This window comes from Phyllobates terribilis, unplaced genomic scaffold (assembly GCF_046119375.1).
Source record: "Phyllobates terribilis strain yellow unplaced genomic scaffold, ASM4611937v1 Scaffold_3__8_contigs__length_932513732, whole genome shotgun sequence".
NCBI classification, from domain to species: domain Eukaryota; kingdom Metazoa; phylum Chordata; class Amphibia; order Anura; family Dendrobatidae; genus Phyllobates; species Phyllobates terribilis.
In genome coordinates, this window is record NW_027362763.1 from 684,188,989 (window position 1) to 684,201,892 (window position 12,904).

Sequence of the window (12,904 nt, forward strand, 5' to 3'; positions counted from 1 at the left end):
GGGGCTGAAGCAGGGTTAGTCAGTCAAGGAGAGTAGAGACAAGAAACAGTCACAGGAAGAAACAGCAGAAGCTCAGTGGGAGCAATACTACTACGAGTCAGGGGCTGGCAGCTACAGAGCTCGCCCTGACTGAGAAGCTTTCTTACCGGACCCGGCGTCCGAGGCTGTGGGGACTAACTCTTACCCAGCAGCAGAAGCCGACCGGCAGGGGATTTCAGGTCCTCAGGCCCAGAAACCCGAAGGCACGGTCACACGCGTGGGACCAGCGCCGCCATCGTGGAGCGGAAGCCATTAGAAGGCCCCGAGTCACCGGCCATACGGGTGAGCACCACACGGTACACTCAGGGACGTGGGCTACTTATATCCGCTTCTAGCAAGGTAGCCAGAAGAGTACAGTCAGTTTGGGAGGCCTACAACTCCGCCTGGCCAGGGGAGATCCCATCTGCTCAAGGACTGACCAGGCCCCGTTCGCTAGCAAGTACTCCGGGAGGGTCTATCGTTGTTACCAGTAAAGACCCTGAATTACACCGCACCGTCTCTGAGTGGTTCCTGCTACCCTCATCTTCCACGTCGGCTGCCCTGAGGCCATACCCCTCCCGTTGGGGGTTATACTATCACGCTGCACAATTCTACACCGGCCTCAGCGGTCTGCCCTGCAGCGGCAGCTCCATAGCTGCAAATCAACGGGTGGCGTAGTCGACACTCAAATAACATCTATCAAGACTGCCACACACTGAGTTGACTCCCTGGGCACGGACCGGGTCCCCGCCACTCGGAGACTACAACCCTCATCTGATCCGGTTCCGGGTAAGCCCCCGTGCGCGAGACGCTGCGCGACACAGCAGGCCCAGGGGCGCGTCATATAATCATATGTCACTGTTGTTTTGGCACTATGATAAGGTGTTATGCAAATGGCAGTATTATGACTCCACACAATGTCTGAAGTTGTACACGGCCATTATTAACTCTTTTACAGCCCATGTACAAATCTCATATGACATTTTTTTTTAAATGGCTTGCCATTGGATATCATAGAACAAGGATATGAGGGAGCATTGTTTCTGTTGAAGAAAATCCCCAAAACATTATGTAGCACCCTAACATGACATGTTGACTATGGCTCTAAAGTACGGCACAAACACAGATATAAATACAAAACAAAGGGCTAATTCACATGTCTGTATAGCGGGTGTATTTCCTTTTCTGTATTCTGATTCTAAGTCCGTTGTTAACCGCCTCGTGACCTGAACTAACAGCATCATAGGCGTATGTGAGGATGTTAGTTTAGGTCATGAGCCCTGCAGTCAGGCGGTTAGTATAGTATATATAGTATATAGCCAACGTTTGCTGTAAATGGATCTAACACGCACAGCATTGGTCGCCGATGTTTTATTACGTACACTTATACTGATAATTTCAGTGTGGTGTGAAGTTGTATATCTATATACCATATCACATAGAAAATCCAAACCTGACAACAGTTACAAAGCAATGAGCCAGAATATTATGTCTTGTATGGCAGAGCTGTATGTACGAGAAAACATGGAGTCCTTATGCTTCTGTACTGTGGAGCCTTTTTGTGTCCAGCAGTAATGGCTGGAGTCAGCATCCAGCAAAGTGTCAGGGGGTTGCACTACGTCCAGGGGGTTTGTTCTACGTCCCAGGGGGTTGCACTACGTCCCAGGGGGTTGCACTACGTCCCAGGGGGTTGCACTACGTCCAGGGGGATGCACTACGTCCAGGGGGATGCACTATGTCCAGGAGGCCCACTACGACCAGGAGGCCCACACGGACCTGTGTTATCTGTTTATAGCAACATACATATTCATCAGTTTAACTCCATAGATGCAGTTAACACAGTTGATAGTGGCATTTAAGCTGTTGGAAATGGGATGTGGATCGCAGCCAGAGGCCTTCTGAAGGCCACTGTGTTGGCAAGTCTTTATATCCGTTATACCTGTGACTGGGCGGCTTCATTGGAGGTCGGTAATTTTACAATACACCGCAGTATTGCACAATCTATTGTAGATTAAAGTCGTATAGGGAATAATAGATTTTCTAAAAATAATTCTATGTAGTTTCTATCACCTCCCTTTTACTGCAATGTTAATAAAAGATCTAAAAAAGGTTAGTTCATACAGTGAGTGCCACAAGAAGAAAAAAAATCAATCGCAGAATCACTGTTTCTTTGGTTAGTTCAACTCGCAAAAAAACTGAAATAAGAAGATCAGAAATTCTTATGGACAACCAAAATGTTAGCAATAAATGGAATACGAGGAGGAAAAGTCGAATACAAAAAGGGGCCTGCATGAATCTGGAGCCAACTTTTAGCTGTAGTATTGAGCTTTTTTTTTTTTTTTTTTTTTTTTATTATTATTATACTTTATATTAAGGACATGTTCTCCCAATTCTACATAATAACTCTGGATTCACACTGGATAGGAAAAATCTGCTATTGGAGGTACAACTGTGTATGAGTGTACAGATTCCTACGATGCAGTTAGTCCCGGCCACTAGATGTGCATCCATCATACTCCTATCTAACCGGCCTGTTGAAAATGGCAGAAGGCCAGATAAAATACATGGCATTTCCGCAGCATGTTCATCATATTGTGGTTTTGGCCATATTTCCGTCAAGTTCAGAGGGTGTTTTGCAGACCTCAATCACATTTATTGTAAAGCAAATGGCATTGTTTTTGCTTAAAGAAATCTGAATGTGGCCTAAGGGTCCTTGTACTAGGCCTTATTACATCTATATGGCACGTGTCTGTAATGTAAGTTCAAACTGTACCTCCATATACCTTTCATTTAATAGAAAGGGGCGTAAAAATGTAATTTCCTTCACAGATTTCTTAAAAAATTCCACCATAGAAAAAGTGTTGTCTGTTCTTTGACTTGATGTCTCTAGGGTAAAATAAGATGTATCATGGAGTATAAGTCTGGAATACAGACATGCAGGACTGGCAAACCCGGGCAAGTATCGAGGCCCACAGCACGCAGGAGCCCACTTGGCCCAGACTTCATCCGCCGCCATTCATATGCGCATTGCATGTGTGGAGCTGGCTCGGGAGATGTTTGATATAGCCACAACATGACTGAGGGTTGCCCATGGCATTGTCATGGCAGTCAGTGGCCTATTGAAGGCCTTCCCTTATCTGCCATGTTTGTAGACCTGTGGCTGGGCTTTATGGAGATTTGTAAATTTACCATACTGTACACTACTGCAGTATTGCAGTGCGTTGCACAAGTGATTACAGGTTCAAGACTCATAGAGATGTCAAGAATATAAAAATAAAAAGTTCATCTCACACCCATTTCCCTGGAACATAAATTAAAAGAAAAAAAATTGATTTGGTAGTGAATATTACATAACTGTTCAAATTGATAAAATATAATAATATTTTTACCATGTAGTGAAAACTGAAATGGAAGTGGGGAAAAAAATGAAATGGCAAAATCGCTGTTTTATGGTCACTTTGCACCCCAAAAAAAAGAGATTAGAAAGTTGTATGGATCCGAAAATATTACTTATAAAAACTAGAGCCCTGATACAACTCTTATCAACCAAAGTAATAAAAAAAAAAGTAATAGCTCTTGGAACATGAGGATGAAAAATGAAGAGGAACCAACTGGAGCCCACAGAAACCTGGAGGCGATCACCCAGATCTGCATGTTATGAGGTAAAATACACATAATCTGGCTACCTGTGAAGCCACATTATCAGGTAAAATCTCACCAAGTAATGATTTCCTAGAAGTGATTATGAAGGGTTACTGTGGATGCCATTTCTGGACTGTATAAGGAGCTCCCCCGAGACGTCATCTAAGTCTTGTTACTGTGGTGTCAGGATGGATTACATATGACATTAGTCTATATATGACATGAGCGCTGCTCCTGGGTGCGCATATGACATGAGCGCTGCTCCTGGGTGCGCCGATCGACTATTGCAATGAATGGTGCCCACCTGTTGGAGCATACAATGAATCGGGGGCGTCATAACGGCTTTGATTTTGGCGGTCGGACCAGTTCTGACTGGAAAGCGGCGACTCCATGAACAAACACCATTCTCTTGTTTACAATGCGGCCAGAAGACGGGTGTAATTACATTACAAAAATCTCCCTGCGGCTAGATCTGGACTATTATGTCTAATTGTTTTAGGTCGGGGCTTTTTTGTAGTAGAGGTTTTCCCATTTTAACTATTAAGTGACCGTTGTCCCCAGGTCCGGCCTTCGTTGCATCAAACTCCATATGTGTCGGCAGCTGCGGAGGCTTAAATTATGCTAAAAACCAGATTGTCTCATGTAATTATTAGATTTACTGTTCGTCTGCCTCTGTAATAAATAATTAGCGGTGTGATGAATTATACACTGTGTACTAGTGACGCACCCTTATGTTCAGGTTGTCGTCTAGCAACATGGACGACCTCTCCAGGGCAGGTAGTGTCGCCATTCACGGTGACAGACCCTTTCAATTCATGGGGCCCTTCTGTGGCCTGAACTATCCTGTAAGGCTTATTTAACTAGAGAACGGATTTGCTGCGGACCGCCATAATGGAGAATGTGTGGGGGAGCCACTTTCTTCACTATGAGACCTGCTGATTGTTGGGTGAAGGCCTTTGTGGGTGGAAGAGGAAGACTCTCTGTTCCGGTGCCTCTGAAACAGGCCATTGAAGAGAGGCAGGAGACAATATGTTCTCAAAATTTTCCTAAGGCATAGGGTTTATTAGGGCCCCCACCGAACCCCAGACCTTCTCAAACCTAAGACCACTTCAAGAAGGAGTTTCACTTCAGCTTGACGAGGGGGTCAAGCTTGCAACTTACAACCAAAAATTCATCAGGTCTGGATGTTGGGGACAATCACCTCACCAAACCTAAATTTTAGGTTTATTTACATAAAACTGGAAAAGCCCTTAAATCTCCACTCTCTGACTGATAATTGCTGATCTGATGTGATGATATCGTCACAATAAAAACTGGATCCCAGGTAAAAGCTTAGAAGTGCAGCCTCAGCAGTCGTCCATTAACAGTAATCGATTAATGGACGGACTGTGCAGAGCATGAAGTGTACAGCGCAGCGCCGCTCCTGGGATTGATATATTTAGGTTATTAATGCTCTGAGTGAATAGACACTTTCCCTTCTCATCCCTCCTGGGATTCATGGTAATTTAATGGGATGTGTGATATGAGAGAAATCTGCACGGCAAATGTTTTACATAACGATCAATATCCTGTGAGTTTCCAACTTTTTGAATGCACTTGCAGCACTTTCTTTTAACTTTTTTTATGGCTGCTTGGAAATGAGGACCAAACAACCTCCGAGACGAGCAGAAGTGAAGCAGAACCTTGTATATATGCAGAATGCGAGGGAGCAAGCCACAACTTATCTTTATGTCAACCCTCTGTATTGCTTTATGTAACTGAAGGCATAGAAAGAGATCGTACACTGATATGCATGCCAGTTATGGCTCTGAAAAATGCCAGACAGTGCCCATATAAATAATGCTGCACCATGATCATCGAAATGATGGCAAACAGTGCCCATATAGATAATGCCACACAGTAATCATACTCATAATGCCGATAATAGATTTATATTCTCATTTTTGTTAGTGATGGCTTATAGCTAGGATTTGCTATTACTTAAAGAGCACCTGTCATCAGGGTTATACATATTAAACTAAAGACATTGCCATAATGGCGTTGGTATACTGATTTAATAGATACTTTCAGTAAAGAAATCCATCGCCAGGTTTTTATAAAATCATCATTAGAAGTTTTGGCCTCCATCTGGGCTGGACTGTGGGTAGGGTCTGCCATGGCTCCTCTGCTGCCTATCTTCTTTCTTATTTACATTATGCACTGGCGCCATCCTAGCCTCAGGTGGCACTTACACAGATTGAGCTCTCAATGGGCTTCAACAAAATGGCGCATGCGTTGCCATCAGCGCCATTTTCTGAAAACTGCCAGAAAATCAATCAGCAAATGCGCCATTTTGTTGAAGCCCATTTAGAGATCAATCTGCTCAAGTTCTGCCCATCATTAGGATGGAACCAGCGCGGAATTTAAATAAGAAGATAGACAACAAAGGGTCCATGGCAGAGCTGAAGACTCTACCCACAGTCCTGGCCCGATGCACGGAAACCAAAACTTCTAATGATTGGTTTATATAAAATCGACTAGGGATTTCTTCACTGAAAGTATGTATTAAATCAGTATACCAACGCCATTATGGCAATGCCTTTAGTTTAATATGCATAACCCTGATGAAAGGTTTTTCTTAAAGAGGGTGTCCAGTGATAACCTGTTAATCAAAGTAGGTCCGAGCGCCAGGACTCGCACCGATTGGCACAATGGGATGAATGCAGCGGCGGGCAAATATCGTACCTGCCATGCCATTTTGTAACAGGGATGAAATTGCTCTGTGTGGGATAAAAATTCTACTTTGTCTTGAATCTCGGGATCGGTGGGGTTCCCAGAGATCAGACTTACAGCAAATATTAACTAGATGCATATCTTGGCATTGTGACATCACTTAGTAAGTTCGCAATATCCCTTCAGTAATGCCTCACAGTGATCATATGAATGTGCCAAATAACAGCCCCATCAATAGAGCCAAACTGTTTCTATATTAATTAGGCCACGGCGATCAAGTATATAGTGCTAAACAGTATTAATAATACCATGCAGCAGGTTTCCGCAGCAACCTGCAGCACTCCAACTGTTGAGAAACAACAACTCCTTGCATTTCCTGCTTGTGACTGTCAGGGCATGCTGGGCGTTGTAATATAACAACAGCTGGAGTGCCGCATTTTTCTAACCCATGTCCCACAATGATGGTATACTACCATACAGGACCGATGTGAATAATGCCCTAAGGAATCGGATGTAAAGTAATGAGTTCGCTGCTTTCACATTTGTTCTGTAACTTATTAGATCATTTTTCTATTGACCCTAAAGATTAAAAAAAATCATGAAGGGACAGATGAATTTCAATTTGATTCCCATAAAAATGAATAGGATCTGTCATTTTAAGGCTATTTTTTTTTTTCTGTTTCAGGAACTTTGCTCTACCCCGCAATTCATCTCCGGAGGAGCCACCCGTACTGATATTTGCCAAGGAGCTCTGGGTAAGACCGATATGAAAAAAAATTCAGTACTTATAGTCAGACTTGAGAAGATTCATCAGAAAGGGATTCTACATGTAAACTTGGCTGCTTCTTTCCAAAAACAGCGCCACGCCTGTCCACAGGTTGTGTGCGGTATTGCCGTCATCTCCAATTTCTTCAGTAGAGCTGACCTGCAATACCAGACACTGCCAGGTGTGGTGCTGTTTCTGGATGAATCCCCCCTGTACAACTATTGTGGAGCGTTTGTTTTTCACACGGTGGAGCAGGTATGTAAATTTTGTCCCAGTTGTGGAAATTACAGGTGCTCTTATGTACAGAGTATAAATCCCATGAAACTCGCACATCAATTGTTCCTGGACTCTTTGTATTTGTATTTAAACAGTGTGTAGACTTTTGTAGCTATATTTCATATTACTTTGATTTAACAAGAATAAAAGCCCCGTTGTGTATACTGGCGGATATCTTGGGCCCCGTTGTGTATACTGGCGGATATCTTGGGCCCCGTTGTGTATACTGGCGGATATCTTGGGCCCCGTTGTGTATACTGGCGGATATCTTGGACCCCGTTGTGTATACTGGCGGATATCTTGGGCCCCGTTGTCTATACTGGCGGATATCTTGGGCCCCGTTGTGTATACTGGCGGATATCTTGGGCCCCGTTGTGTATACTGGCGGATATCTTGGGCCCCGTTGTCTATACTGGCGGATATCTTGGGCCCCGTTGTGTATACTGGCGGATATCTTGGGCCCCGTTGTGTATACTGGCGGATATCTTGGGCCCCGTTGTCTATACTGGCGGATATCTTGGGCCCCGTTGTCTATACTGGCGGATATCTTGGGCCCCGTTGTCTATACTGGCGGATATCTTGGGCCCCGTTGTGTATACTGGCGGATATCTTGGGCCCCGTTGTGTATACTGGCGGATATCTTGGACCCCGTTGTCTATACTGGCGGATATCTTGGGCCCCGTTGTCTATACTGGCGGATATCTTGGGCCCCGTTGTCTATACTGGCGGATATCTTGGGCCCCGTTGTGTATACTGGCGGATATCTTGGGCCCCGTTGTGTATACTGGCGGATATCTTGGGCCCCGTTGTCTATACTGGCGGATATCTTGGGCCCCGTTGTCTATACTGGCGGATATCTTGGGCCCCGTTGTGTATACTGGCGGATATCTTGGGCCCCGTCGTGTATCCTGGCGGATATCTTGGGCCCCGTCGTGTATCCTGGCGGATATCTTGGGCCCCGTCGTGTATCCTGGCGGATATCTTGGGCCCCGTCGTGTATCCTGGCGGATATCTTGGGCCCCGTCGTGTATCCTGGCGGATATCTTGGGCCCCGTTGTCTATACTGGCGGATATCTTGGGCCCCGTTGTGTATACTGGCGGATATCTTGGGCCCCGTTGTCTATACTGGCGGATATCTTGGGCCCCGTTGTCTATACTGGCGGATATCTTGGGCCCCGTTGTCTATACTGGCGGATATCTTGGGCCCCGTTGTGTATACTGGCGGATATCTTGGGCCCCGTTGTCTATACTGGCGGATATCTTGGGCCCCGTTGTTGTCTATACTGGCGGATATCTTGGGCCCCGTTGTTGTCTATACTGGCGGATATCTTGGGCCCCGTTGTTGTCTATACTGGCGGATATCTTGGGCCCCGTTGTTGTCTATACTGGCGGATATCTTGGGCCCCGTCGTGTATACTGGCGGATATCTTGGGCCCCGTCGTGTATCCTGGCGGATATCTTGGGCCCCGTCGTGTATCCTGGCGGATATCTTGGGCCCCGTCGTGTATCCTGGCGGATATCTTGGGCCCCGTCGTGTATCCTGGCGGATATCTTGGGCCCCGTCGTGTATCCTGGCGGATATCTTGGGCCCCGTCGTGTATCCTGGCGGATATCTTGGGCCCCGTCGTGTATCCTGGCGGATATCTTGGGCCCCGTCGTGTATCCTGGCGGATATCTTGGGCCCCGTCGTGTATCCTGGCGGATATCTTGGGCCCCGTCGTCTATACTGGCGGATATCTTGGGCCCCGTCGTCTATACTGGCGGATATCTTGGGCCCCGTCGTGTATACTGGCGGATATCTTGGGCCCCGTTGTCTATACAGGAGATCTGTGCTTCTTGAACCATTTATTGTACTTGCTCGCTGTGGATTTGTGTGCAGAGGATTTGTGGTTTCTCAGTATAATGTTTCTTTCTAATTTTAAAATTATTCTTGTTACTAAATCTCTGTAACCTGTTTCTTAATGGCGCAGGTCCACACCCAACATGGGAACTCCGCAGGACTGTGACTCAGTGGCTCTAAAATGTACATGTATCATAACTGCATGCGGAGGACAGACACAGCACCCGGGGCAGAGGAAGGGAGCCGGGCTCAGATTTAAAGAACATTGTAACATTTACATGTGACTTTAATCGTTTGTGTGATTGTTTGTTCCCCTGTTATACACTTTACTGTCAGTGGCACACTCCTGTCTACCCGAGAAAATGTGCTGCCACAAAACGAGAATTATATCCCCTCGTGAAAGATTTCATCACAATAAACAAGCTTTTAGCCGTCACACTGGACATTGTGTGGATGAATGCAGCCGTGAATTATACAGGATGTAACTCCGGATCAGTAATGTAATGTATGTACACAGTGACTCCACCAGCAGAATAGTGAGTGCAGCTCTGGAGTATAATACAGGATGTAACTCAGGATCAGTAATGTAATGTATGTACACAGTGACTCCACCAGCAGAATAGTGAGTGCAGCTCTGGGGTATAATACGGGATGTAACTCAGGATCAGTACAGGATCAGTAATGTAATGTATGTACACAGTGACTCCACCAGCAGAATAGTGAGTGCAGCTCAGGAGTATAATACAGGATGGAACTCAGGATCAGAAATGTATGTACACAGTGACTGCACCTGCAGAATAGTGAGTGCAGCTCTGGAGTATAATACAGGAGGTAACTCAGGATCAGTACAGGATCAGTAATGTAATGTATGTACACAGTGACTCCACCAGCAGAATAGTGAGTGCAGCTCTGGAGTATAATACAGGATGTAACTCAGGATCAGTAATGTAATGTATGTACATAGTGACTGCACCAGCAGAATAGTGAGTGCAGCTCTGGAGTATAATACAGGATGTAACTCAGGATCAGTAATGTAATGTATGTACACAGTGACTGCACCAGCAGAATAGTGAGTGCAGCTCTGGAGTATAATACAGGATGGAACTCAGGATCAGCAATGTAATGTACAGTTATATGAAAAAGTTTGGGCACCCCTATTAATCTTAAGCTTAATATTTTATAAAAATTGGTGTTTTTGCAACAGCTATTTCAGTTTGATATATGTAATAACTGTTGGACACAGTAATGTTTCTGCCTTGAAATGAGGTTTATTGTACTAACAGAAAATGTGCAATCTGCATTCAAACAAAATTTGACAGGTGCATAAGTATGGGCACCCTTATCATTTTCTTGTTTTAAATACTCCTACCTACTTTTTACTGACTTACTAAAGCACTTTTTGGGTTTTGTAACCTCATTGAGCTTTGAACTTCATAGCCAGGTGTATGTAATCATGAGAAAAGCTGCTTAAAGTGGCCACTTGCAAGTTGTTCTCCTGTTTGAATCTCCTCTGAAGAGTGGCTTCATGGGCTCCTCAAAACAACTGTGAAATGATCTGAAAACAAAGATTATTCAACATAGTTGTTCAGGGGAAGGATACAAAAAGCTGTCTCAGAGATTTAACCTGTCAGTTTCCACTGTGAGGAACATAGTAAGGAAATGGAAGAACACAGGGACAGTTCTTGTTAAGGCCAGAAGTGGCAGGCCAAGAAAAACATCAGAAAGGCAGAGAAGAAGAATGGTGAGCTCAGTCAAGGACAATCCTCAGACCACCTCCAGAGAGCTGCAGCATCAACTTGCTGCAGATGGTGTCACTGTGCATCGGTCAACTATACAACGCACTTTGCACAAGGAGAAGCTGTATGGGAGAGTGATGCGAAAGAAGCCGTTTCTGCAAGCACGCCACAAACAGAGTCGGCTGAGGTATGCAAAAGCACATTTGGAGAAGCCAATTTCTTTTTGGAAGAAGGTCCTGTGGACTGATGAAACCAAGATTGAGTTGTTCGGTCATACAAAAAGGCGTTATGCATGGCGGCAAAAAAACACAGCATTCCAAGAAAAACACTTGCTACCCACAGTAAAATTTGGTGGAGGTTCCATCATGCTTTGGGGCTGTGTGGCCAATGCCGGCACCGGGGATCTTGTTAAAGTTGAGGGACGCATGGATTCCACTCACTATCAGCAGATTCTTGACAATAATGTTCAAGAATCAGTGACAAAGTTGAAGCTACGCAGGGGATGGATCTTTCAGCAAGACAATGATCCAAAACACCGCTCCAAATCTACTCAGGCATTCATGCAGAGGAACAATTACAATGTTCTGGAATGGCCATCCCAGTCCCCAGACCTGAATATCATTGAACATCTGTGGGATCGTTTGAAGAGGGCTGTCCATGCTCAGCGACCATCAAACTGAACTGAACTGGAATTGTTTTGTAAAGAGGAATGGTCAAAAATACCTTCATCCAGGATCCAGGAAATCCTTAAAAGCTACAGGAAGCGACTAGAGGCTGTTATTTTTGCAAAAGGAGGATCTACTAAATATTAATGTCACTTTTCTGGTGAGGTGCCCATACTTATGCACCTGTCAAATTTTGTTTGAATGCAGATTGCACATTTTCTGTTAGTACAATGAACCTCATTTCAAGGCAGAAACATTACTGTGTCCAACAGTTATTACATATATCAAACTGAAATAGCTGTTGCAAAAACACCAATTTTTATAAAACATTAAGCTTAAGATTAATAGGGGTGCCCAAACTTTTTCATATAACTGTATGTACACAGTGACTGCACCAGCAGAATAGTGAGTGCAGCTCTGGAGTATTATACAGGATGACCATGGACCATTTCCCATTTTCATTTCGGACACAGGCAGACGTACATTTGAGGCTTCATATTCTCGAACACAGTAGTTGTCAGATTGGACCTGACCGTCATCTAACTTTGATCTAAAATAGTTATAAAAGTAAAAAAGTCAAAATGTATAGTCTGTTTTACAGAACTTTTTATTTAGGTTCATTTCTTACTTTGCTAATAATCTCTGCTCGTCCTGGATGTTTTTATTGTTCACATACAGAATCGTGCGGCTTCTCCTGGAAGCAGATGTGGTTTGCACATGGTTTTGATGCGCTGCAGCTCTGTAACCAGCAAAATTGTGCAGGAAATATTTTGCTTTATTTAAAGAAAAAAAAAAAAAATCGTTAACACATCGCAGGTCATTTAGTGATTTAATGTAATAGCTACATCGTTTCAAACATTTGCTATGAGTGTCCCATGTTGGCGACTGGTTGTCAGCGGATATTCTAGCAGGTTGTCATAGCAAACACACGAATAGCAATGTGGTTTCCTCTTTCAATGCTTTTTAACTTTTTTTTTCACTATGATTCAATCTCTGAGTCACTAGGAAGCGATGCAAAAATATCAAATACCTTCTTTGTAAAAAATATGATAAGTGTGCGTATATTTATATAATCACATCTGCTGCCTTATTTCTATAGGAACCAAAGAACTGAACAAACGAAAAAAAGTTGCACTAAGTTTCAGGCTGCAATCTTCATTCCTTCATTCATTTTCAGACCTCCTGATACTCAGTGTGCAGCCTGCTCCTAGTTGCAGACTTTTCTCTTGTGGGGGCCTTGCCCTGTAAT

At 44.3% G+C, this 12,904-nt stretch overlaps 1 protein-coding gene across 1 annotated transcript in view; it reads left to right on the forward strand.

The window, feature by feature from the left end:
- Positions 1–12,904, forward strand: part of LOC141257370 (calpain-2 catalytic subunit-like) — a 43,162-nt gene that overhangs the window by 1,651 nt on the left and 28,607 nt on the right. Inside the window, exon 2 of the mRNA XM_073671848.1 lies at positions 7,058–7,127. Coding sequence (XP_073527949.1) covers positions 7,058–7,127 — 70 coding nt within the window. The remainder of the gene's footprint in view (positions 1–7,057; positions 7,128–12,904) is intronic.